This window comes from Leptonotus elevatus, chromosome 13 (assembly GCF_054856555.1).
Source record: "Leptonotus elevatus isolate MCC_2025b chromosome 13, RoL_Lele_1.0, whole genome shotgun sequence".
NCBI lineage: Eukaryota > Metazoa > Chordata > Actinopteri > Syngnathiformes > Syngnathidae > Leptonotus > Leptonotus elevatus.
The window spans coordinates 6,042,270-6,070,015 of NC_141251.1; the positions used below are offsets into that span (position 1 = coordinate 6,042,270).

Consider the following 27,746-nt stretch of genomic DNA (forward strand, 5'->3'; position numbering starts at 1 on the left):
GACCATGTTGAACCCCTAGTTGCTCCCGATGCTGCGTCATCAGTAGGTGAATAAAAATACTTTGAGTAACTTGTAGCGCTATACAAGTGAAAGCCCAAAGCCCATTAAATAATTCCAAATTCTACTGATTAAACACAAATGCCAAGCAGTACGGTGGAGTTCTCGGTTTGAATCTTACCTGCGGCCCTCTTCTGTATGAAAACTAAATTGCAAGTGTGAATGTGAGTGTGAATGGTTGTTTGTGTATATGGGCCCTTCATTGGATCTTCTTGTCTAAAGTCAGATGGGACAGGCTCCAGCTCATCCACATCCCTTAGCACTATAAAATTTGACCTGGATACAAATGCCATTTAAGAAAGAAGTTAAATAATTAATATTCTATTGAATAAATTAAAATTCCATTAAATGGTATTCAATAATTAAGGTCATCAATTTGTCCTGAAATAATTGATGATGAAATGGGTTCCATTTTATATGATATATTTCACGTTGCAAATGTATGTAATCAATTATTTAGCATTTGGAATTAAGATTATGTTTACAATAAATTCGGTCATATTTTAATTATTTTTTTAATTGCTTTTATATTGGTTCACTTTTATCATAAGCAACCCTTCGCAGAATTCTTCTCATAACATTGTCATGGTCATAATACCATTGTGTGCTCTACTGTCAATATGATTTTTATAATGATTTTTTTTCCCCACCACCATAGACCAAATCATTGAAAAGGAAGAAGGTCCTTACTACACTCACCTTGGAGCAGGACCCAGTGTTACAGCAGTGAGGGAACTAATGGAGAAGAGGTAGAGTACCTCCATTTACTACTACTGTACTAGTGCGGTGCTCTTTGTCGTCGCTAGTAGGACAAGGCAATTCTGGCACCAGTTGACAACTGCAATTAGTACTTGTAGTGAAGCGCTAGATTTTTTAAAGAGTAAAACTTTACAATGTCACTAACTCACTAGTAGTACTTGCAGCACGCGGTTGTCAACTAGTATACTGTTTTTTTTCACTAGTAGCATGTAGTTGATTAAAGGCGTGGTGGACTTTGTGGAAAGTTGTTTGAGCATTTATGTGCTAGATATCAAGTTACTACAATAGAAGAAAAATTAGGGCGTTAGTAGAATGACTGGTTGCTCCACTACTACCTTCTGTTGTTGTAGCACTTATTCAATATCCTTGATATGGAGTTTAAGGCATGTGCACTAGTATGCACTTTGTAATCACTAGTAAGACAATTCATGGCAATTGGGCAGTTATATGAACATTTAATCACAGAATGCTAGTTTTCATTCATAATTTAATAAGATGTTTAATAAATACTATAACAGCCTGCCATAAAGCATTTTAAGCATTTATTTACAGCGTGCTAGTTTCATTCATAATTCATTGCGCAAGTAGGATATCAAATACAGGCTCAAACAGCTTGCTACAGAATATTACTACTACTGCAACTACTACTACTACTACTACTACTGTGATAATTGTTATTATTTAGCTGGTTGTGTGTGGTTGGGTTCACTACCGTACATGCTGAGCGTGTCAAGTTCGGGCTTGGTGGAATGCAGCGAGGTCACCGGCAAGGAGCCTGCCATTAAAAGGAAACACGCTCAGCATGTGCACCTGACAGAGACATTCGACACCACACGACACTCACACACGACACGTTGAGACAGGAAAACTCTGATGTAACCGACATGAGAAACTGTGTATAACAGCAGCCTTCATTAGGTTAGGAGTGTCAAACATGTTTTTATTTAGGTCACGTCATAGTTATTGGTTGCCCTCAGGGGACCGTTTACAGCAAACAGAGAAAATACATCCATGTATAACGGCGACACAGAAGATGAGCTGCACTGAGTTTGTTTTGTTACACACCTATTTAATATATAGCGTAGGAAAATAATAAGAGGGCACTGCAAAATTGTCCGTTTCTTAGATTTCGCTATTAATAGGTATAGTGGTGCCTTGAGATAAGAGTTTAATTCATTGTATGACCACGGTCATAAATTAAATCACTTGAATCTCAAATCATCTTTCCCCAATATAATGAAAGCAAATATCAATCATCCGTTCCAGCCTCTACCCAAAAAACAAAAACAAAAAAATTGTAATTTGTTTTTAATAAAGAAAATAGTACTCTATAATATTGTGCTTTGTAAAAGCATATAATAATAATTAAATAGAATTTAATGAATCAAACCACCTGGCCACTTGAGGGCAGTATAATACAGTCACATAGACACACAGAAAGAAGAGTTTCACAACTACTGTATGTGACTCAGTAAGATGCGGGAATATTAGTAGTTTTTCCACAAAGGATAAAGAACATATGCCTCTGAGTATTGTTATACAATCTCTGTTGCATGAAGGGTTATTGTGTCCAGTGGCTTTTTTGTTTTTAGACCTGTACGTTCCGAGTGGGAACCATAATAATCAACCACATCAAATAATTTCCCCTGCAGTTTGTTTGTAAGGTTTATATGGATATTTTTGAACGGGTGTCAAAGACTTTACAGGCCTTGAGTTTGACAATTAAGTGTACCTAATGAAATGTCACTATCTCTTGTGCATATTTGTGTGTCGCAGATATGGCGCCAAGGGAAATGCAGTGCGGTTGGAAGTCGTTGTCTACACTGGAAAAGAAGGAAAGAGCTCCCAGGGATGTCCAATTGCTAAATGGGTATGTGACAACCGCATGTAAAAACATATATTTATGCAGAGAGTGTGTATACATGTGAATATAAAGTATGTGTGTATATATATAGATCCCATAATGTCCCAATAATGGCAGTTGTGTGTGTACAATGACGTGACAGGTGGTCCGGAGAGGCAGCGAGGAGGAGAAGCTGCTGTGTTTAGTGCGGCAAAGGCCGGGGCACCACTGCGAAACGGCGGTGCTGGTCATCCTCATCCTGGCCTGGGAGGGAATCCCGCGGGCGGTGGCGGATCACCTGTACCAGGAGCTCACAGACACCCTTTTCAAATATGGCTCGCCGACCAGCCGACGCTGCGCCCTCAATGAAGAGTAAGTGCTTATGCTAAGTTTACACCGCGTAAGGTAGGATTTTGGCTGTTATTTTCCATAGTCAAGTCTTATTAAGGTCTATTGTGTTATTCATGACGGGCCTTGGGGCTGTTGAGTCCTGGATTCTCAAAGGTGTATTACAGTTTTTAGCACGGAGGCCAGTGTGTTCCCTCCTGGCCCATCACGTTCTGATGGAGGTCTGACACATTTTTCATATTCTGTCAAAGCTTTCGACAGATAAAACATGGACACCGGGCAGTTTTGAAACTTGTTTGTGGCCATCCACGGCAATCACAGTTATGTTTGCCAATTCCAACCCTCTACGTTGTCTCACATCTATCCAGTTTTTCCGTCGGTGGTCTAGAACCGTAATTGCCGTGACCTCTGGAAACTTAATGTGAACGTGGCTACCTGTTTCCCGTCCACAGTCGGACCTGCGCCTGTCAGGGGTTGGACCCGGATACCTGCGGTGCGTCCTTCTCCTTCGGCTGCTCGTGGAGTATGTACTTCAATGGCTGCAAGTTTGCCCGTAGCAAAGTGCCACGCAAATTCCGCCTGCTTGGTGACTACCCGGAGCAGGTAAGAGATTGTTGTCAGGTCGCGATAATCATCACCAAAATGATCTCCATTATCTGTACTATCCTGATATTAATTTCACAGATAAACGCACTGCAAGCTGTTTCATTTGAACCAGCAATGCTATGCACTTTTTGGACGTTACAACTTCAATGTTGTCAAAGTTTTTACACCAAGTACCCTGTAAAAAAAATACTTGGAGGTTTTACTATCACATCCTTATGACTTTTAGGAGGAGAAGATAGAGAAAAACCTCCAGAGTCTTGCCACTGACCTTGCACCACTGTACAAGTGCCTCGCTCCTGAAGCCTTCCAGAACCAGGTATGAAACACAAAACTCTTGTTTAACATTTTTCTACCCAGTATTTACTCTTCATTAACCCTCAGAATTTCCATACACTTGGGATCAACGATTTATATTAATCTATAAATTACATTAATCGCACCATTCAAACCAAATGTTCCTGTATCTCATCTCGAGGTGGAACAAGAGGAGAAAGGTGACTCCTGCCGGCTGGGCTGTAGGGAGGGACGTCCTTTCTCGGGAGTCACGGCTTGTGTGGACTTTTGTGCGCACGCTCACAAGGACAACCACAACATGAATAACGGCAGCACTGTGGTAAGCGTCTCCACTCCCCAACTACAAGGTGGCTGTGTGCCACACAAATAATTGGAACAAAATTGTTTTATTGTTCATTAGATTCTGAAGTAGTTTATTTTGAAAACAAAGTCTGTGGTGGAAAAAAAAAAAGGTTGGGCACCGCTGTGATACACTATGCTTCAAGTTCAACACATTCCAAAGCTAATTGTTTTGCTTGTTTTTTCTTGTTGTTGTTTTTTTTCAATCTAGGTTTGCACTTTAACAAAGGAAGATAACCGCGCGGTTCGGAACATACCGGAAGACGAGCAGCTCCACGTTCTCCCGCTCTACAAGATCTCCAACAGGGATGAGTTTGGTCGTGTTGAAGGGCAGTGGGCCAAGATCCAAACCGGTGCCCTCCAGGTTCTGTCATCCTTCCCGAGAGAGGTAAGCAGATATTGAATTCCCTAATGGCCATGGCACCAATAATGCAATGAAATATGAATACAAACCTTATTTTTGTCTGGTTTTTTTGGTCAGGTGCGTCTGCTAGCTGAGCCGGTGAAATCAGCTCGCAAGATAAGGCAAGAAGCTCGTTTGAAAGCTCAAGCTGAGAAGCTGGAGAAAAAGCTCGGCTTGAGCCCTCTCACTCCTGCTAAAGTAAAACGGGAAACCCCCACCAAAGGTGGTAAGTCAAAATTTTTGTTCAAGTTATCATACTGCTTTCAATGCGTACCCAACTCTAACGCTGAATGTAAAACATAAACCTGGTTGTCGGTGAGTCACTTGGATGTTTTTATCCATGATGTTTTTTTTTTTAATAATAAGATTTCAAATGTTAACGTTATCCTCCTGGCCTGCAGGCAATTCCTGATGAGAATGAGTCAGGTCCTAGTCAGTCAAGTGAGGATCTACCAGGAGTGTCAGCCACGGTAGAAAAGGACTGCATGAGGAAGGAGAAACAGACACAAAAAGCAGGGACAGAACAAGGAGAGACAGGAGGTGACACAGTGAGAAGATGAAATGATAAGGACATATACAAGCCAAATCGTACATAAGGGCTTTAGAAAAACAACAACAACTGTGTACTGTAGGTATTGTACCAAAAATAGCATCTTTAAGAGACATATACACAACAAGCACCTTAGTAAAAAAAAAAAAAACAGCCATAGCTATAAATAGGTTGCTATGAAACGTTCCTTTTGAGCTACATACCAACTGCGATGCTAAGCTAATGTCCATGCTTTGTATTGCTTTGATGGGACAGTCCCCTCTGCTAACATGGCCGCCACATTGACACACTTTTTAGCCTGCTCCAGCCTACTGTAAGTTTGTTTATCTATGACAAGAGAGCAGCGCAAGCCGGACAACACATGACCAATGTGTCTGCTGAATGCCGGCGCTGTGACAAATTGCGGCCAATTCTGGCAAATTCTGGAACTAATAAACTTTCAAACGTACTGTATAAATGAGTTTCGAGTGGACTGGACACTATTTGTTGAGTCTGGAGTTCGAGGTTTCACTGTAGTTAGAAACAAATCACGAAAATGACTTTCCAGTGTCTTTAAATCCATCCATTTTTTGGTTTTCAAAACAGAGCAACAAGCCCTTTACAACAAACTATCGCCTCGCCCCGCCAGCGTGGACCGTTGCCAGGCCAGCACTTACAGTCAAAGCACCAGCAACTACCACCAACAGAGGGACCTCGTGCCCCCCAACAACCACCACCACCCACCCGGCTTCCCGTTCGGACCCAACCACTCGAACCCGTCGTATCAGACCACCAACGACGCGATGAACGGTTACCCGGGCGGCTACCCCTGTACTTTTAAATGTGAGCCCGGCGAGGCGCATTCTCCCCCACGGAGACCCTCGACCAGCGGGAGCGCCCCTCCATCCTCCTCCTTCTCCCCTCGACCTCCCTCTGAGGGCCTCTACAGCAGGCTAAACGGACTCCACGGGTTCGAGGAGGAAGTGAAGCAGGAGGAGGTGTGGTCGGATAGCGAGCACAACTTCTTGGACCACGACATCGGCGGCGTGGCGGTGGCGCCGTCGCACGGCTCCATCCTCATCGAGTGTGCGCGGCGTGAGCTGCACGCCACCACGCCCATCCTCAAACCCGACCGCCGCCACCCCACGCGCATCTCCCTGGTCTTCTACCAGCACAAGTCCCTCAACGAGCCGGGCCACGGGATGGCCATGTGGGACGCCAAGATGGCCAAGAGGGAGCGGGAGAGGGAGGAAGAGGAGGAGGAGCAGAGATTGAGGATGGAGGATGGCGGGAGAGGAGGAGGAGGAGGGGAGAAGGAGGAAGGGGCAGGGCTGGACGGGGCGGACGCGTGGAAGGCCAGGGACGTCCCCACGCGGCAAACGTGGACGCTACCGAGGGATGGGGTCATCACCGTGTCCCCATACGCCCTCACACAAGTGACGGGTCCTTACAACAGCTGGACTTAGTCAACACACACACACACACACACACACACCCCCACACACACACACACACACACACACACACACACACTGTGCTTATTTATGCCTTACCTCAATCAACTTGAGACTGCTTCTCTTGTTTTTTTTCTACCTGGTTTTAATCATGCTCTTCTGATCCCAGTCTATGGAAAGCCGCTTTAGTATTTATTCAATACCCTTGATATTAAGCGTAAGGTTCTTTGACATACTAGGACAACTTTGGCATACTAGTAGGACAACTAACTGTGCACTAGTTGACATCCTCATTCTATTAGGAAAGCTGTTTGAGCATTTTTTTCATCATCAAGGATATCTATCTTAAGTTCCATGTGCTAGTATGCCACACCAGTAGGACAACTGCATGCTACAAGTGAGGCAAAAGTGTGCACTAGTTGACATCTGTGAACTACCTATAAACTACTAGTAAAGCACTTGATGTTAACTACTAGAATTGTATGTCACTAGTACCATACAATTATCAGCTAGAGCACAGTTTTACTGTGTACTATGTAGCGTGCCTGAGTGTTCCTACCAGTGAGGACAAGGACAAAGAGTCCCTTAAGATGGATTTCAAGGATATCAGATAAAGACTGAATCAGCTTTTTTGAAAGCTGTTTGAGCATTTATTCTATATCAATTATATCCATCTTAAGGTCTATACTAGTACCCTATTTGGTATACAACTTTGACATACTGTTACTAGTGAGGCAAAATGGTCATTAGATAACATCTGCGTGCTACTACATGGAAAGCCATTTCAGCATTTGTTCAATATCCTTGATATCCACATGTACTAGTATGCACTTAGTCTTACTCATTAAAAACAACAACACTGCACTAGTAGAATGACTATCTTTCTAGTCGTCTTATCCCCACTGCTACTAACACTTTTTGGCCTACTAGTAGGAAGCTGTTTGAGAATTTATTTGGTATTCTTGATATCCATCAAGGTACATGTTGCTACTAGTATGCTCTTTGTCTTCACTTGTAAGACAATTGAGCACACTAGTAGAACAACTGTGTCTCACTAGAGTAGATACGTTTTCCCCCCCCCACTGCTAGTGCCACAAAAGAAATGATTTGGATATCAAGGATATCAAATGAAATCTTTCCATACTAGTAGCGCATAGATGTCAACTAGTGCACTGTTTTGTCTCGCTATAAACATGTTGTTATGTTACTAGTATGTCAAAGTTGTCCAACTCGTATGCAGAAATGTCATACAGTCATGGAAGGCAGTAGTAGATTTTTTTTTTACTAAGACAGAGTTGTTCTACTAGTGCACTAAATTGTCTTACTAGTTTACTGGTAGAAGATAAAACGTTACTAGTAAGACAGTCATTCTAGGATCTTGAATAAATACTCAAAGTATTTTGGGGCTTTCCCCCCTTTTTGTTAACTGTGAGTTTTATGTTTATAAAAGAGATGGTGCTTTGAAGCATTTTTAAAAAGTTTTTTAAAACTGGTTTTATATATACAGTATACAGTATATATGTATACACACATGAACAAAAAAAACGTAATTATTTATTTCTTATCATTTCTATTTAATTTCTGGTGTTAAGCCTGTTTACTGCAAGAGTTCTATGATAACCTGTTGCATCAGAATTAGAATGACAGTGGTACCTTGCTTTTGTTTCTAGTTAAGTGCCATTCTCACTGTACACACACTATATCATGCATAAAGTAATTTTTACTACGGATGATCTCATGTAGCATAACCGCTTCACACATCTGCTCCCCCGGTTTCTGTTATTAATGAAAGAAAGGATTTGTTGTCCGGAAGGTTGCTAAGAAGCACTTTGTTTCATTTTCTCTCAAGCTTCACTTGAAACATTGTCCCAAATGTTAGGCCTAATTATGTATGTACAGATAGGGATTTTTATATATATATTACAGTTTTAATTTACAATATTGTTGCTTTTTTTTTTTTTTAAACACTTAGCATTCAGAGCAATTATGATTTATGTCAACAAAGTGCTTATCATGAGTGGCACTTATTTTATGTATGTTCACTTTCTTGGAAAATTGGAATTATCGGAGTTGAGATGATAGGATTTTGGAACTTTTTCTGACTCCCTGTACATTTTATTGGTGCTTGTTAAAACCTCAATTTGTCACATATGCCAACAATTGCCAGTTTGTACTGTATTTGCAAACAAACAAAAAAACTGTAAACAAGGTGCAAACATACCGATTTCCACCGTATTAGCCGATTTTTGTTGGGGAAAGAAACACTTGTCATGACACCATCATTCATTTAAGCAGATTTAGACAATTTCATGTTTCCTTCACAGCATCTGACAGAGTCAAAATAAGGTAATTTGATTTGATTTAAAAACTTGAAATGTAATTTTAAGGACTCTTGAAAGAAATATCTGCACAAATGTCACACGACTGGTGATGTAACTTCCTCTTGGTGCTAATAGGATAAGTTAGTTTACTGACTCAACTTGGTTTTATACTTAATACGGATGGTGCTCTTTTAAAAATGAAAAGTAAATGTATTGGAGTCTATACAAAGGTTTTGATGCTGTTGTGAAACACATTTGATCATGATGTATTTTTAAAGTTAAATGCAAATCATAGTCCTGTTCCAATGTCTTCCGGAACAACACACAATAAAATGAATGTAAGCATGTTTGAAATCAGTTGATTTACAGGAAACTCCATTAAAAAAAAATTTAAAAAAACATATCGACGCCTTCTTAAAATAATCTTCCAGATTTTTCAAGAAACAAAAAATTTAACCATTTGCATCATGAGGAGATGATTTAGACATTAAAACAAAAATTGCAAAAAAATATAAATATATTTTTGATTATTTTAAGAGGGTGACGATGTTTCAATGTATTGTATCAGTCCACATTACAAAATGACATTGATTTTTATTTTCATTAACCACAAGCTATCACCAGCATTAAAAACCTGGGGGGGGATTTTTTTTTTTACTAGTTAAAATGTTGTGTAAATATGTATGTGAACTATATTGTTTTTACTGTACTGTGTGTAGACGATGGATGCTCTTGCTTATTTTGCAACAGAATTATGTGGCTAACATCAAAAACAAAAAAAGATTATATCCATTTTAGACTTGAGAAGAGACAAAATTTTGCATTTCTTTTATGGATGTCTGATCATTTTGGGGTTGTGAAATAAAGTCATATTTATATTTTGGACTCAATTATAATATTCTGTTTATGGTTTCTTGCATGCATTTATGGGCTACTATATATTACACTGTTGGCTCTGCTTTTAGTTAATTTAGTAAGCTGCAGTTTTATAGTAAACTCAAGGCTAATGTTTATTCTCACAACACAATGCCGTGCTTGATGAATGTACTACATTAACATTTGACTCACTGTTGTGGAATTTAGACTTTTTTCTTTTCATATGTAAGATGAGTCACTCGCGAAATTTGAATGCAGTGTGACTCAAGAACCAATGACGGAATTTACTTTCACCTTTAAGAGATCATGGACGCCACATAGATAAATAATAAAATAAAAATATATAAATATTAACTAAAATCTTAATTTTAAAATGGTGTGTAGTTGACAAACCATTCTTATTGTTGCGGAATTCATTTTCATATAAATATGGAAAATTATCCTACAATTCAATGTTGATAAATATGAATGATGATAACCATTTGCCGGTCAGCCATATTTGGCCGGTATCCGCATTGTATCCATACGCCAACCTTCCACAACTAAATTAAACCGTGCAAATTTGCGTAAAATTATACATTTTGTGTGTTAATATGGTAAGTGAATGAACATTTACTATTACTATACATGCGGTAGTAAACTGGCGTAGGTCAGCCATGTTTGGGCGGTATCGGCTTCCGTACATGAGTGGCTACGGTGTGACGCAGCGGGCTTAACGGGCAGATCATTTCTACAGTCAAGATGGCGACATCGGAACCGGTAAGTGGAGCAAACGCTAACTGAGAAAATCGACCGGTTTCCCCGTAAAAAAGGTGGCCGCATCCTCTCTATGTTTGACCACTTTGTAATTTAGGAGCACATAGTTGGGGCGACATCGAGTATTCTCAAATAACTCCTTGTGGTTTCGTTCACAAGGGGCGTCTTTTGGCGTGGGTAGCTGTTAGCAGCATTTAGCATCCAGCCATGGCTCACTTTGTTGGCTGGGAGGGAGGCTTGGCTGCCTGAACGTCGCATCATTCAAACTCAATGAATTGTTGGGATGAAATACAAAAATATTAGAAGGCTTACCTGTTATAAATGATAATGAGTCTTTGTTTTCGTGGCAACTTTAATGAGCTTGAACTGAACGCCGTCTTGAATCGTTAATTAAATTGTGACACGTGTGTGTGTATGTAAGCTTGGAGCTGGGCTAGCCATAAAGCTAGCACCGGAGGCTAATACATCATTAACCACGAAGAAATAGTCGGGCTTTTATTAACGTATTTTTCTTTTATTACCTTCCCTTGTGTACAGTCGCCAGTGTTATACTGTATATCGTTTTGAATTTCTCCTATGGAGTTTTTGGTTTGGGTTACTTGGGTTGGATCAGTTTCGATTCCTCATTTTGACCATTCAGTGGTGCTGAAAGTCACACATTGGCATTTAAGGCAAGGAATGCATCACACAAGGGCAGTGAACGCACCTTCACGAGTTAATATGTTGAAACGGATGGTGGTAAGGTAACGTTGGCATAGTACCCCATCCATCAAATCAACCTTCCCAATCCTCGTTGACATAATTGAAAATGACATTGCGGTCATCAGTATCAACCCCCGTCCCTAAGAACCACCACGTGTTTTATGTGAAGTGCTTTTGATCAAGATAAATACCACAGTTTTATATACTATTGACATCAAACCTCTAAACGGTATAGTGGTGCAGTAAGGTTGACTAGCTTAGAAATAGTGAACTGTGAACCCTGTTAAGTTAGTTAATAGATGTCATAAACACCTTTATTCCTTTATATCTTTATATAATAATTAAAACCCTATGTATCAAGCAATCTATCAAACCCTTTATTTAATCAGAAAAAAATAAAACATTGCGGCATAGCTCTGTTTTGTAAGGGTTGTCGGTCCACAAAGATGGAATCGCAATTCATGTCATAACAATACAATGTATACATAAAAGAATGCAAGTAAACTAACGACAGACAACCACCAGAACGGGGAGCAGTAATACTGACCAATGCTACATTCAAACTGTATAAGGCATGATGCCAGCTTACGCCATTTTTATACTCCTCTACAAATTCTTATCTTGAGATATGTCTTGTTTCCCCTCATCTGTATCAAAGCGGTAAGTTTTTCAACTTTTATGTTCCACTGAAGGAGTTTGGGGAAGATGATGATTTTCTCTATTGAGCTGTTGTGGTGATCAGTGCATTAAACATAAGACCGATGTGTTTTGCCTTTTTCTCCTGCCTCCTCGCAGAAGGCACCCGAAACTGAAGAGCCGCAACCCGACTGCCAAGTCGCAAACCAGGAACAGTACATCAAACACCCCTTGCAAAACAAGTGAGAATGAATTCAGCCCATGCTTAGTGAGATTGTTGTTGTTTATGAATAGTTCTGTTGCTAAGTGCCTTCTAGACCGTTCAGCTTCTCCAGGCTATTCCTGTTTGCCGGTGCCGCCTCGTGTTATTACGGTGGACAATGACGCCCGGTCCGCTGTTAGCAGGGTGTAAACAAACAGACAATTACCCCATCAGTGTTTACGGCTTAGGTGCAGGGTGACTGTGCGGCCGGGTGGGATTGTAGGCAAGGGGAGTCACCGAGTTCAGATGATGGCCCCACATTGCCCCCCCGCCGGCCCCGCCTACTCTCCAAACAAATGAAAGAATCACCTCAGTGGCCGTAAACAAAGGCTGCACTTGTGCTGCACTTTTCACTCTTCTCTGGCATTCATAAGCATTCTGGCAGCATTGTCGTCTTCCGCTCCATCCTCCGTTTATTGCTCTTGTCAGCTGCCGATGATGCTTGAGAACAAGACTGTCAAATGCCGTTCTCATACCGAGACGGGAAGAGAGGGTGTCCGCCCATTAGAAACGTCATTAATTCATTCAAATGTTATTTGCCACGACCGTGTGAAAGCTGACTGTTTGTTGTTGTTTCCCCCCCTCCCAGATGGGCCCTGTGGTATTTCAAAAACGACAAAAGCAAAAGCTGGACGGAGAACTTGCGTCTTATTTCCAAATTTGACACAGTGGAGGACTTCTGGGCGTGAGTATTCTTTATTTGGGCACTCAAATCAGCATTTTAATCACCGTCCTCCCTGGAATTGCATGATGCAGTGTTCCCACGCTATAATGCGTTTCTTTCTTTCTTTTTTTTTTTTTTTTGAGCGGTTGTTTTTTAGGGCTAAACAATTTAGGAAAATAATCCAACTGTTTTTTTGCCCCCTCTATTTTGATTGTGAATAATGCAACTATTTTTTCCAAGGTCTGCTTATTTTTTCATCAAACACATGAATTACTTCAATCTGCATTACAATAAATTATGAAAGGCAAATGAAACGTTAAGATGACATATAGAATACATATACATTAAAAATAGTGCTTACTGATCTACAGTTGGTCACATCACACAATGTAATTTCTCCTGTATAATGCACCTTTTTAAAACTAAAAATGTCATTAAAAATTGAGGGTGTGTGTTATAAATATGTAGGTGCAAGGAAAATTAACAAAATTTGTCACATTGTATAAACCTATAGCGCTACTTGGGGGTTCTCAAAAAGTAAATAAAAACAAACTTGTATTCCGTGATTACATTTAATTTAACTGAAAGCTTCTTATATATATATATATATATATATATAATCGAGAGAGATTTTTTTATTGTGTTTAAATAATGTGGGAAGTATTAAAACAATCACATTTTTTATTTTTATTTTTAGCAGATTTTTAGATCCGCCACTATAAAAAGAGGCTCACTGTATGTAAATTATCTTGTCTAAGGCTTGGTCATCCGTTGTCAGGCTACGAGTTACCACCAGTGGTAATTGAGTCGTTTTACCATTCGACAAAGTAGTAACACCAAACTGAAATATGTTTTAGATCACTTGCTCTCCTAGTTGCTGAAATAATTGCCTTTGAATGTGTCCTATTTTTTAATTGATCACTGAACAGACAACAGCAGAACCCAAGTTGAAGAACGCTGCTTTCACAAACATTTCCCACAACAAATAATTGAAATTGAAACCATCTTTTCCCTCATAAATCTGTCATGAACTGGACACGACCGTTTCTCAATAATATTTTAACATTGCATCAGTGCACTGGTTATTCCAAGAGTACTTTGCTGAGCTTCTCGAATGACTGCCATTGTTTTCTCTTATTCCGGGAAGATGGTCTTGTCAGAGTTCATCCACTGATTAAATCAAAAAGGAACTACCCTGCCAACCACAAACATGCACAAGTCTCATTAGTCAGTCTTTAAACATTTATGACAGTGAGACTTGCTGTTAAGAATAGACTATACAGAAATAAATTCATTAATGTACAGTGGTGCCTTGAATTACAACAAATTACTTTTTAGTTTTTCGAGTTGCACGCTGAGGGTCGCATCAAAGAGTATTTTTCAGTTTCTGAGTCTTTCATTTGCTCTTTTCAGATTATACAACCACATACAACAGCCCAGCAAGCTCGTCTTTGGATGTGATTATTGCTTATTCAAGGTACTTTAGTCAACCCCCCCCCCACCCCCCCCACCCGTCCCCTTCCCCTTTACCTCCTACCAACAAGCTCACAAATGCGCGCTGCTTGCGACAGCTGTGATGACAGGCGTGTGTGTGTGTGTGTGCGCGCGTTGCGTTCCAGGACGGCATCAAGCCCATGTGGGAGGACGACCGCAACAAACTGGGGGGGCGGTGGCTGATGACCCTCAATAAACTCCAGCGGTACAACGACCTCGATCGCTACTGGATGGAGACGGTGAGTGTGCGCACAAGACAATACACTGGTACCATGACAATGTAAATAAGAGGAAAGAATGCAAACAATTTGTGCACCATGATTTCATGCATTGTTTCAATGGGAATTGTGAATGTTGGCAGTGTAATATAAACAAATATACTACATAGATTGCGCACACAGATGGTTTCACCAAGGATTGCGATTACTCAAGTAATCGAAAGGAAATTCTAAAAAGATCAGTTTGTGACAGCCGTAAACCAAGCGACCGTTCATAACTGCAGAAGTTAGAGTGAGTTGGAACTGACAAGTCAAAGGCGTGTACGTGCTGATGTTAGTGTCATGTGTTTATGACAGCGTGCATGTCTTCACAGCTCCTGTGTTTGGTGGGAGAGTCATTCGACGAGGCAAGCGATGACGTGTGCGGAGCCGTGGTCAACGTCAGACACAAAGCGGACAAAATAGCCATCTGGACCAGCAACTGCCAAAACAAGGACGCCATAATGACGATAGGGTGAGCTCTTCACTTTTGCGTCCTTTACACTCGCACAAGCTACACTAATAAACGATTCACTAATTGAATTACTCGGTGCACACCAATAGCATTTGAGGCTAAATCGCACGCTAGCACAGTGTGATGCAACATCACAAACAGTATTGTATCTTTAGATTTGGACTACAGTTATTAGTAGCTCCAAAAGGAGAGATGCAGAAACATACTTTCACTAGCAACACTATCAATGAACTAAACCTAACAAAGCCACCAAGATTCCAACAGAGGGCGCCAAAGTAATGTTTTAACCCCAACATTTCTAAACATTATGTGAATTCTTTTAAACAAAAATTGCAGATTTTTTTGTGACTTGTGTATATTATATATATTTTTTAAACTTTTATTTATTTGAATTGCATTGAGTCCAACTCAAATGTTTTTTTAAAAATTGTATTTATTTATTTTTTATTTTTTATAAATAAACACAGTGATGGAAAACCAAGTGAGCAGAAGATGGCAGCATCAACCTTATTTGTCAATTTTCTTTCCTTGGCAGGCAAACCTACAAGGAACTTCTAAGCATCCCCAGCAAAGCCATGCTGGGCTACCAGTCGCACGACGACACGTCCAGCAAAAGCGGCTCCACCACCAAGAACATCTATTCCATTTGAATGCCCCTCACCGGCACCGTTAGATTTAAACAATTTCAAGCCCAAATCATCATCATCATCACCATCATCATTATGGTAACGTTTTGAGTTATAGTTAACTACAATAATGTTGTTTCTTTTCACTGAGGTAAAGAACAAACGCACCGCTACTCAATTTCAAGTGTGTTTTCCGGTTTAGCAGCAGGGCAAGAAATGTCAAAATTTTTGTTGAGGGGGGAAACTGTATGCATCTGAAATGGTTGAAGATTAGTTTTTAACTTGATTTATTCTGTCAAGTGTTACACATTGGTTGGTTTATTAAAAAATGAATTAAAATGGAGGAGAGAAAAAAGAAGAACCCGTGGCCACGTTCCCCAGTGGTTTGGATTTTTAAGGCCACTTATTGTTTCAGCCATGCTGGAATTGTGGATTGTTGCTTGTATTTTTTGTTACTTTGTTTACCCTCTTTTGCCCTCTTTACATTTATTTATAATGTATGCCTTGCAGTTGAGGTCGAATTATTTTTGTTAACGTTTTGTTATGGATGAAAACGTTGAACTACTGCATTCTTAGGTGACTTTTTTTTTTATACAATGTACCATACAGTAAAGATACTGACCCAGCATTTTTTGTGTGTGATATTCACTGTTCTCTCGCTAACAAATTGTAGATAATGACACACTCCCTATCTCTTTCTCTCTATTGATGCAACTTGAAAAGATAATATTCATTGTGGAATGATCTATTCTTTTTTTTTTTTTTTGCATAGTGTATCTTTCTGTTCCCCCAGGATGTATATTAATTACCTTCTTTCAATTAAAAGTTAAGTGCTTTGCATTAAAACCACACGCTGCTTCATCTTGTCTTTATAGCACCAGCAAGACCTCTCAAGTCACTGCAAATGCTTTTTCACATTAACGTTGGTTTAATTACATATTTTGAGGTGAGGAAAACACATAATACAATGTTATGTTTTTTTCTAAATCTTTTTGTAGCAATTGAATAAATAGGAAAATTTTCATGCTGAGTGAAGATCCACAGCCACTCAAATCTGAAACACTCATCCATCATGGGACTGCAAAAATCTCTTTGTATGTCAAACCCCAAAAGGAGCTGCAGTTTTTGTTGTGATGCACAGATTAGCATTAGCTTCTGGTAAGCAGCATAGACTTGACTGCCTGGTGAAATTATGCAGTCCTGTTCGTACATACAGTGATGCCTTAAGATAGGAGTTGAATTTGTTCCATGACCATCCTTGTAGCTCAGAACACTCATTTCTCAAATCATATTTTCCCATTGAAATGAATGGAAATGGCCTTCATCTGCTCCAGCCACCCAAAAATAACAAAATGGTTGTAATGTGTGAAAAAAATTGCTCCATGCTTGTATCTGAAAATGTTGCTCACAAGTCAAAGCATATTGAATTTTTTCCTTGGAAGTCAAAGCATAACCGCACAACGGGCCACTCCCAAGTGCTCTTCATATTGATTGAATGAGACACTAATTTTGTGTCACTTACACACTACAAATGGTATGTTTTCAGTACATGCTTGTCATTCACGTTGTTGGTCACACCTTGACGAAGAGTTGGCAACATTTCCCAGGCATCCAGCACGACAGGATTTGTTTCTTGTATATCATCCAAGGGATCAAAGACGTCAACGCAACATGAGTAATCTTCACAGTCAAAGCACACCAATTAATAAATATCGACAGCAACAGTCAGTCATCTGGAAGTCCTTATATATATATATATATATATATATATATATATATATATATATTTAAAAAAAATATATATATATATATATATATATATATATATAAAATATATATATATTATTCATAGTCCTGACTACCCGTTCTCCAGCGGGACCCGGGTAGCCTCCTCATAGTTTGTTAGGCCAACATAAAAGGCGTTTCCTCCTCACGGTGGCTGTACAGGTTGGACAGCATGAAGGAAGAAAAGAAGCTGAATTCCACCATGTAGCTGAGCTCGAAAAGCTCCAGGTTGGCACTGAGGATCCATTCGAAAACGGCCGACAGGTGGATGTAGTAGTAGTCGTTGTGGGCAAAGCAGAACACATCTGAGGGTGGATTCGGGTTAAGGGTTCACAAGATTCGGGCTCGGAATTCAATGAGAATTGTCAGATTTTCTTGTAATAATCATAAAGGGTGCGATAATGAACTGTCTCTTCACATTTTTCACCCCAAAAATTGTTTCTCAGTATTTTAAAAAGACATATTCTCATTTTTACGAGAATAGAAAATATAATCCAATAATATAAATAAAATAAAGGTAAATTCAGACAAAGTTGTTTATAATTTCACTTATTTTCAAGAAAAAAGTCCATTGAGTATAAAATTATAAGAGTTATTTTTTTAAGTTTTGTTGACAAAAAAAAAGGTATTTTAAAGAAAAAAGTCAATCTTGTATAAGAGTAGCCATATATTTTTTAATTTGTGAGGAAAAAAAGTCAAAAGTTGTATTACTTGTACTAAGTAATTAAAATATATATGTTTTTGTATTTCAAAAACAGTTTTACTAATTTGTAAAAGTGAAAGTCTTCTTGAGATGTTTTTGTATATTTTTAGGTGAAAAAATGTTTTGTTTTGTTTTTTGGGAGGGGGGGTTCAAACTTTGTGATTTTTTTTTTAGTGCACTTGTACTTTTGAGGAAAAAAGGTTTTGTCTTCTTAGAATAAATGTAGATTTATAAAAGTTGTCTTTTTTCAAGACAATTAAAAAACAAAATTGTAGTCTTTGAGATTAAAAAAACAAATTTTTAGAAAAGTTATTTTTTTCTTAAGGGGAAAAAATTATTTTAAAGAGTTTTTTCTTTAGAAAAAAAGTTGCCATCCTCTTCAAGATAAACATAATTTTTGAGGAACAAAGTAGTATATTTTTACAAAACAAAACAAAAACATACTGTATTTTTAAGTTGTATATTTTCTAACAAAACATTTTTCTAGAAAAAGTCACAATCTTAAAAAATATAAACTGTATATTTTCCAGTTCACACATTCCCGTTTGGCTTTTGGAAAACAAATATGCAGTATTGTAAATGGACTGATTGTAGGTGAAATGTGACCAAGGCAGAGTGAGACAATACGTGTCACTGTCGAAGCCGGGCCCACTTTGTCAACAGGATGACGCTATCTCAGACCACAGTTGGTCAGACCTCACACATCCTGTTCCAACACTATTAAATTAATCTATTGCATTACAGTAAACACTAGTGCTTCTCCAGCTTTTTTTTTTTTTTTTTACACCAAGTACCACCTCAAAAAATATTTACCTCTCCGAGTACAACCAACATTGAAATACAGCAGCGAAAAAGCTGAGGTTTTATTCCTAAAAAGTAATTAATATTATCGTTTAGGCTAGGCAGTTTGAATATTTAATTCAGTGATTCTTATGCATACCTCAAGAGGGAGCCCTCGTACCACACTTTAAGAATCACACCCTTTTTTTTTTTAAACAGGATACAGCAGATGGTGAGGATGATCTGTTGCACCGTGGACACGGCGCGTAGTGGGTAGAGTAAATGCTCGTATCCCGTCAGCAGACATCTACCTGTAAGTGCGGTGAGTAGGACCGTGTAGCCGCAGATGCACATGAAACTCACCCCAGCCGTCGCGTGATGGAGCAGGGTCAGATACCCAGGCTGGTGGGTAAAAACAACCAATGTATAGTCAAGAGTTAATGAAAGCAGTAACTAGCTGTACAAAAAAACCACATATGGCTTATTACTGTGTTATTACATTGTTATTAATATAGTATAACAAAAGAACTTCATAAATAGAATAACATATAATAGCAGGTACTTAACCCGCGTCTACGCCTAAAAAGGTTTATAACTGCCTATAGATCATGATACAAGATAGTGGCAAAACATATGAAGCTCCTGAACTCAAACGACGTCCATCAAAATGGTGCCAAAGCAATACTTTCATAGCTGACAGCTTTGGCTTTATCATAAAAACAGTGACCAGGTGGGTATTACTATGTTATGACGTGGTTTACATTACATTAGTATACACGTATTGTTAGCCAAGCAAATTCCATGAGCATGACTACATTTCTTACATTCATATTGAAAACGTTATAACAATGCTATTACTACATTACTGCACATGTGTTCTGTAGTTATTTGGTGAATTCAGTCATTGTCACTATATTTTTATGATACTTAGAAGTAAGCAGAGGCAGTATTTAATAAATTCATTACTATGCTAATACATTATTATTACTACATTATTACACAAGTCCGTCATAGTTTATAAACTACATAACTTAACATTTTTTCCAGCAATTCTATGTTCTTACATTGTTGTTACTGCATTATTGTTGTTGCAACAAAATGTTTCTACATTATTCCCATAATACTCCTTTGTTAGCCATGTTAATTCAGTAATTGTGGCTAAATTCTTACATTACTAAATAATTGAACATGGCAAGGAAAGTTCATTTTCAGAAACTCATAATTAGTAATTATATTGTTATTATTACATTATTACACATTTGTAGCTATCTGCTTGCATGAATACATTTAAATCAGCATCTTTAGTGAGTATGATGTATTTTATTTAAATATTTCATGGTTTTTATTCATGTTATTATCAATTTGGTAATTTTGATAGTCGTGGTATTAAGAGGTGGACTAAGCTTAGTAACGCTGCTACAGAAAGAACAGGTAAGGCCTGCTACTGCTATGTTAGGATTAATACTGCATTCTTCATTCTTTCTTCATTGTTTGTCATCATAGTTGACCAAGAAATATGATGTTATCAATTCAATACAATACAATCAACGGAGAGAATTACATTGTTATGTATACTAGGAACATGAAGAATGGAAATTTTACAACATTTTTGTACTGTTAAGTCCACCCACTGTAAAACAAGCCTGGGCACATAGTTGAGGGATGACATGATGTCCCAACACGTGTGAGTACCCCCAAAACAGGTTTGTTTGGTGATTTCATTTGCCTGGCTCGATCGCCAGCTAGCTATAACTATTGATGTATTTTCGAACTTACGTTGCAGTTTCCGGCGGCAAACGATCCCATGGAGGCCACCACGCCAAAGACCAACGCAAACCTGCTCAAGGTGGCGTGATTTGCGTTTTTTTCCAATACGTGGGCGTGGTGGAATATGCAGAAGAAAAAAACTACAAAACACAGGTTTTGTTTTAGTTTTGAAAATACTAATAAAAATCATACAGTGCGTCTGGAAAGCAATGAGCCCCAAACATGACACAGGAAAGAAATAATTTTACTGTGGCGATAAAATAAGTATAACGTGTACACCAAAACGTAATTTGTGCCCACACATGCACACTAATACTAATTTTGTGACCAGAGATGGCAAATCCAGGTCCAGAAAGTAAAAACCCTGCCACAGTTTGGCTTTAGCCCAAGGTGCTAGTTAGCTGGCTCCCATGGTGCTTGTTTACCTGCTAGGGAGCTGGGATCTTAGCTTTAGCCACTAGCGCTAGCTAGCTAGCTAGCTACCCGTGGTGCTCGCCTGCTAGGGAGCTAGATAGCAAGCACTAGGGGCTAAAGCCAAACGGTGGCAGGGTTTTTACTTTCATAACCTGGATTTGCCACCTCTCGTGTACATACAAATACTCAGGAATTACTGTAGATATGTCGTGCACACTAATACTAATTTGTGACCACAAAATACTCATTTGTTTCAAAGTAAATTTAATGTGGACACCAAATAATTTGTGTTAATTTACAGGCCCAAAAATACTAGTTGTAGCTACAAAATACTAATTAGTGGCCATGAAAAAGTTGTATTTTTTACGTTTGCCTGACATATTGTACTAATTTGTGGCCACTAAATAGATATAACATTCACACAAAATAATAAATTTAAAAAAAATACGGAATGCATATTTGTGGTCATGAAAAGGGTACACGAAATATAATATGCATATAAAATACCACAAAGTACCATTAAATGTACGCTTAACTCATACGTGCTTTGATGCAGCCTCTGAACTGAAGAGAATGCTTGAAGCAATGGTAGTTATTATAAAAAACGGTTGATCTCTTATACTCTGCTGGCAGCAGAGTATAAGAGATCAACCAGGGCCATGTTGAAAACAACTCTATCTAATCTTTCTTTTGGTAGGTTCACATGTTTCATAGCAATAGAACACAATATTTTGTGGGCTTTGCAAAATCTGTCAAAATCCAGTAAAACAGCCGGGAGCAAAGGGGGTTGCTTCAGTAAAAAATGGCTGCGAGTGAATGAGATAATATACCAATTTGTGGCACTGAAAAACTATTTTGTGGCTACAAATAAAATGTTGAATTAATTCCAAGAAAGGTTAACATGTCCAGTGCAGATTTGTCCAGATTTTACACAAAGTAAGCAATTTCTAATTGAGACTCTTGTTTTTTTTTGTTTTTGTTTGTTTGTATGTACTAGCCTTATTTGAGAATGGAGTAAATGAATCCCCACTTCGAGTGGGAGAACTCACACAGAAAGGAGCCAGCGTTGATGATGGCTGTGAAAAGTGAATTCTCCGGGGCGTAGGTCCCGCTTGTGCTGCACATTTGATTTTTGGGTTAATGCAAATTAATGGATAGGATTAATGGATATGTTGTTACCTTATGGTGGGAACCTTACAACAGTCAGTGGTGCGATTGACTGTGCAGAAGTTCTCGCCCCACCTGAGAAAGATCATTCAAATTAATTCTTATAATTTGGCTGCTCATGTTGGCAGCAATGAGGTCAAACTCACCAGTCAGTAAGCGAGCACACATGTCGGTTGGAGTAGGCCAAGGCATATCTATACAATGAAAATGTGAATTGCATTAAGTAAGAAAAAAAAGTAAATGTCATTCAACTGTATCGAGTGAATTAAACAAGATGTATCTGGAAAAATATCACATTGAAATCATAGCTGTATTACTGTCAATGATATAGGCTATAAACACACAAATAACATGAAAATAAAATCAAGTCTGCAAATATACACAAGAAAAATACATAAAAATAAATGAAACAAAAAAAGAATAGCAAGAGATTTTTTTCATCACAAACAGATCGTTTATGCAGGCTGTAAACAAAAAAATCAAGCAAAAACACAATAATAATAGATGATTGAATGAAATCATACAAAATTTGAATTATGTATAAAAATAATTAAATAGCAAATAAAATGTATATTTAAAGTTGAAGCACCAAATTGGTACACATGTAGGTCAATAAAATTCAACTCAAGTAAAAATACTATAAAATCGAAGCACTTTATTGGAAAAGATTTCTTTGCACTCTGCTGTGGTGTAAGGATAAAAAGGGTCACCTTGTTCCCAAAACAACGCAAGTTGTCTGAGATGTGTTTGGAGGACACCGGTTGCGTCGGGGACTCTTCATGTTTGGATATATGATTTTGATTTAAAAAAATATATAATAATAATCAGGTACTGCTTAGCAGACACAATTTTGGTTGGGGGGGAAAAAAGTCATTGGAATGTATATTTCAAATGTGTGCATCCAAAAGTCCATACATTACTTTTTTTTTTCAGTGTATCTCAATTTTCTCAAATTCCTTCTCCTGTCTCTTGTCTAATCATTTTCCCATTAGAAAATGTATTCTAATTATGCAAAAGTTCAATGTAAAAAAAAAAAGAAGAAGTAGAAAGTAGAAATGTAAAAAGTAGAATTTAAACTTAGGGCTGAACAATTTAGAAGAAAAATCCAATTATGATTGATTGCGATTCAATATGCGATTATTTAGTTTCAATGAACCTTTCTAGACACAAAATAAATAAATAATAAAGCATACCAGCCAAACACAAGGAATCAGATTTTCCCCCCCCCAAATTTTTTTCGCATTTGTGATTTGAAAATCACATTTTTTATATTGCCATGTCAATTTGAATATGATTAATTGCTCAGCCCTAACTTAAACGCAAGAAAAAATATATAGTGACATTAACATTTAAAAAAAGTTTTTTAAACACATTTAATCTATCTTCTTTGCCAACTATCCATACACATTTTGACAATATTGATGAATATTTGCATTTTCGTGAAAAGCATCATAATTCGAAAGCGCAAATATAAAAAAGTACGTTGACATTTCAAGTGTACTTACACTGCCCACGTTCCAATGAAGGACGTCAGTGAGAGGGCCAAAGGGAAGAAAATCCACAGCCACATGTCTTGACAAGGGAAGGGAAAAAAATGAAATAAATATGTCCTTCTGTCACGTTCCTTACTGTCCAACTTTATAAATACATGCTTCTTATCAAGTCTGAGATGTTGCAGTGTGTTCTCCTCAGTTCAGTTTCGGTATGTTAGTCCTCCCTTTCTCGCCTACTTTATGTCACAGAACAAACGCAATGCAGGACATGGGCTGGGATACCTGTTTGTTCTTGAGGATACATTGTGTTCGTGATAGTCATTCATTTGTCTGTGTAGATTCGAAGTCATCCAGTTCGTAGGATACCACACGGGTGATTCAAGGCCACTGCAGTTTTTTTTGTTGATTGTTGTGTTTCACTTTTAATCTAAAAGGATTTTTCTATAAAAAATTTAAAAAAAATGGTATGCAGCACAATCGTTCTGTCAAAATCAAAATTTGGGACTCTGTTATGAAAACAAAAAAAAGAACATTACTTATATTGTAACTATTTTATATACTTTTGACGTTTTTAGTTTATAGGCCAGTCCCCCTGGGCCTTGCTGGCTCTCTAGGTGTAACATACGTTGTAAAGGAACTTAAAGTTCCCGTCCTATTATGCGTTATTTTGTACAATTTTCTTTCCAGACACTTATATATAAGTAATAAATAGATAAATACACCACAAACCTAAAACGTAACAAAAAAACATTTTAAACATATATTTGAGAAACACTAGATATTGACTAATGTGTACTCTTCATGATGAACATTAAACGTATACCATTTTTTTGTTTGTTTATTTTTTATTAAATGTGCGAATCTGTCGATCGCAAGTAACGTGAGTTTACCAAGGACAGTAGCGACGTCACCATCATTTTTCAAAACAGTTAAGATGGCGGCGCACGCGAGATGGGTTTTGTGCCCATTGCTACGGACGGCGAGAAATACCACTTTCATTCGGTTTGAACTTTATTTCACTACAGTGTAGCATTTCGTGAGCATTTTATGCGCCCGATGTGATAAATGTGTCAAGTTTGAAGTGTCGTTATTTGCACCATCAAGCATAGCTAACTCTTTAGCGAGGTGCTGTAAGGAAGAAGCTTTGTCCTTTCATTTTCACATTGAGTTGTTAGCATCACTTATTTTACTTGGTAATTATAATAACGGCCTTATCTTTTTTTGAGTGTGTCCCTGTTATTGTTTAGGTTTAATTTACATTAGCACCGATCAAGGTTAACTTGCATACATCAGCTAACTGCTAACAACGCGTAGCAAAACAACATTTGAGGCTTAAGAGCATATTTCTGCATATTAATGAGTATTCTTAATTTATTTTAAGGTTTCCAGAAAAAAATGGAATTTCGTATCACACCCAGTTTCAAAGAAGAGTCCCTTCTGCACCCACAATCAGAAGCACACACGTCCCAGGTGAGAATCTTGCCACCAGCGACCATCGCTCTCACCTGAAGCATATCTTGACCCTCCTCTTGCTTTGTTTTTTCGTAGTACGACAGGTTTCCATCCAGACTGAAGACACCCCAAACCCGAGAAGCTTGAAATTTATACCTGATAAGCCAGTTTTAGGAAGCGGAACACTGGATTTTCCATCTCAGAGCTCAACGCAGTGTTCAACTTTAGCCAGGTTTAGATTACGTCTCCTATTTCATTTATTTGACTGTCTTCTACTCACCACAATTTGTTATGCAATTTGTTATGCAATTTGCTTATGGTTAACGCTTGATTGAGCCAACAATAACATGACAACATCCACAACTTCTACAGAGATCTCTTTGAAATCGAAGGTGTGAAAAGTGTGTTCTTTGGCCCGGACTTCATCACCGTCACCAAAGTAAGCATTACATCAGTTTTCCACGCATGTGTAATATTTTGTAATTGGAGTGGTACCAGTGAGCAGACTATAAGTTTTTCGAGATACAAGCAGTCTTATTTTTCTTTGATTTGAGAGCAACATTTTAGATGCTGTATGATGGCAGTGAACTCAACCAATTTTTTTCCCCACATTCTATTTAATTATTCAATTACGGTGCATTCACGGAACCAATTAAACCCATATCTCATGGCACCAATGTATTGAGAACTTCAATAACCCTGCTGTGTTCTCAACAGGTCGACGAGGACTTGGAATGGACGGACATCAAGCGAAATGCCCTGGAGACCATGGCCAAATTCTTTGAGAGCGGCGACCCCATCACGACAGGAGACGTGCACCCAGAAAGTAGTGAGTATAAGAGAACTGATTAGCTAAGGAGCTAGCTATATAAATTATTCAAATGTGGATTTTGTTACCTGTAGGTGTCTCTGAAGATGATGATGAAGTGGTGTTGATGATTAAGGAGCTTCTTGACACCAGAATCAGGTAGTGAGCTCAGACGAAGAACTAAATTAATGCAACAACTATTTACGGGGCTAATATTTCTCCATTTCTCCTGTGATCCACGCAGACCGACAGTTCAGGAGGACGGCGGCGACGTGGTCTTCAAGGGATTCGTGGACGGCACGGTGCAGCTGAAGCTGGTGGGCTCCTGCACGGGATGCCCCAGCTCCTCGGTGACCCTGAAGTACGGCATTCAGAACATGATGCAGTTCTACATTCCCGAAGTAAAGGCAGTGGAGCAGGTGACTGTTGTGTTCAAATATCTGGTGGTTGTTGGGTCGTAACATCGCTACGGAGATGCTATTCGTTAGCCTTTGTAATTGCTTTTCCCATTTTGTGTTAGCATTAAGCTAACACATTTGAAGACAAAGTTATGTTGTTATAAATACACAGTGTGTAATTCTTTTTGTTTTGTTTTAATCTTAACCCACGTTTATAGGTGAAATCTATGATGTAGATATTTTTCCACTGTTTGAATTTGTTTGTGGGACAAGCACTATTTTAATCTCTACTGGTCTTTTATCCCCGTGCAGGTGGAAGACGAAGTAGACGAAATCAATACCAAGGTTTTTTCAGAGCTGGAACGCAAATTACAAGAGTAATTATTCAAAGTTGATTGACAAATGTGCTACTTGATCATCTCCGCTTCGCAAAGGAGAGAAATTAAGAAGCGCTGTTGCTGTGTGTTTATCTATGCCTGCTATTTACAGTTGAAATAATAGGTTTCACTTTTCATCGCAGAAATGTTATGACATTAAGCTAAAGAAGCTAATGTGCTGTCAAAATACACATTTTGCATACTGTATCCACAAAGCACGGTCTGTTTTGTGTTGTCGCTCCTGTGATGGCTGCAAATGATGTTATATTTATTTTTACTGTATAAATAATGTGTTTTTGGAAGGTTTTGCACATTATAGTGTAATGCAGAACGACAATGCTGAATTCCTGCTTTATGTTGTAAACAGATGATCTATTGGGAAATTGTGGATTAAAGAAATGTAGGTAGGAGTATCCAAACAAAGGAACACAATTAACTATTGTAGTAAGTTGCCGTGTCCACTGCATCACAATAAAGTTCACAAACTAATACTGAACACTGCTGTTTTTTACAGTCAATATAACCGTACTCACAGTCATGTATTCAATATCTTCTGTGAGGTGGTGAGATATCTACAATATGCAGACATCCATGCACAGTATATCGTGTCTATATAGTTTAGCCTGGGCCCTAATGAAATGCCATTCTATTTCAGCTTGTTTGTTACAATTGATGTGTTTCTATGGAGTATTTTCATTTGGTTTGGGATTTTAACAGGATTCTTTTTGGAACAGCAGAGGTCTGCGTATAATTGACATATATTCAAATGTATTGAGGTTTTGTTGTTGTAGCCAATAAAATATTCAAAAACACTGATAAACCTCCATAATACCCACCCCACCCCCCAAAAAAACCCAAATCAAAACACGGGTGCCGAACCGCGAGTATGCGGGGGTCCAAG

General features: G+C 38.4%; 4 protein-coding genes across 6 annotated transcripts in view; 3 read left to right on the forward strand and 1 right to left on the reverse strand.

The window, feature by feature from the left end:
* The window catches only part of tet1 (tet methylcytosine dioxygenase 1), a 33,056-nt gene extending 23,225 nt beyond the window's left edge, over positions 1-9,831 (forward strand). For both annotated transcript variants that reach the window (XM_086092888.1, XM_086092889.1), the window contains 9 exons: positions 716-806; positions 2,593-2,686; positions 2,823-3,031; positions 3,460-3,610; positions 3,840-3,929; positions 4,089-4,226; positions 4,458-4,634; positions 4,728-4,875; positions 5,785-9,831. In XM_086092888.1, the coding sequence (XP_085949014.1) occupies positions 716-806; positions 2,593-2,686; positions 2,823-3,031; positions 3,460-3,610; positions 3,840-3,929; positions 4,089-4,226; positions 4,458-4,634; positions 4,728-4,875; positions 5,785-6,644 (1,958 nt within the window). In that variant the 3' untranslated portion in view covers positions 6,645-9,831. The remainder of the gene's footprint in view (positions 1-715; positions 807-2,592; positions 2,687-2,822; positions 3,032-3,459; positions 3,611-3,839; positions 3,930-4,088; positions 4,227-4,457; positions 4,635-4,727; positions 4,876-5,784) is intronic.
* Positions 9,832-10,520: 689 nt separating this feature from the next.
* eif4e1c (eukaryotic translation initiation factor 4E family member 1c) lies at positions 10,521-16,550 on the forward strand. 2 transcript variants are annotated; one of them, XM_086093581.1, is made up of 7 exons: positions 10,521-10,588; positions 12,083-12,165; positions 12,775-12,870; positions 14,263-14,326; positions 14,469-14,582; positions 14,936-15,075; positions 15,611-16,550. In XM_086093581.1, exons 1-7 carry the CDS (start codon positions 10,571-10,573, stop codon positions 15,723-15,725), a joined length of 630 nt encoding a protein of 209 aa, XP_085949707.1. In that variant the 5' UTR covers positions 10,521-10,570; the 3' UTR covers positions 15,726-16,550. The 2 variants fall into 2 exon arrangements, with proteins under 2 accessions (XP_085949707.1, XP_085949706.1); XM_086093580.1 differs by lacking the exon at positions 10,521-10,588 and adding an exon at positions 11,731-11,947.
* Positions 16,551-17,577: 1,027 nt separating this feature from the next.
* LOC147163591 (transmembrane protein 150A) lies at positions 17,578-25,687 on the reverse strand. Its single transcript, XM_086092971.1, has 8 exons — positions 25,316-25,687; positions 23,823-23,889; positions 22,464-22,511; positions 22,330-22,392; positions 22,200-22,267; positions 20,746-20,876; positions 19,194-19,371; positions 17,578-17,791 (listed from the first exon to the last, which is right to left on the reverse strand). Exons 2-8 carry the CDS (start codon positions 23,885-23,887, stop codon positions 17,604-17,606), a joined length of 741 nt encoding a protein of 246 aa, XP_085949097.1. The 5' UTR covers positions 23,888-23,889; positions 25,316-25,687; the 3' UTR covers positions 17,578-17,603.
* Positions 24,685-27,341, forward strand: LOC147163592 (NFU1 iron-sulfur cluster scaffold homolog, mitochondrial). Its single transcript, XM_086092970.1, has 8 exons — positions 24,685-24,812; positions 25,192-25,280; positions 25,359-25,494; positions 25,635-25,701; positions 25,980-26,091; positions 26,166-26,229; positions 26,315-26,489; positions 26,781-27,341. The coding sequence occupies exons 1-8, from the start codon at positions 24,745-24,747 to the stop codon at positions 26,847-26,849; spliced, it is 780 nt and encodes a 259-aa protein (XP_085949096.1). The 5' UTR covers positions 24,685-24,744; the 3' UTR covers positions 26,850-27,341.
* Positions 27,342-27,746: the final 405 nt, after the last annotated feature.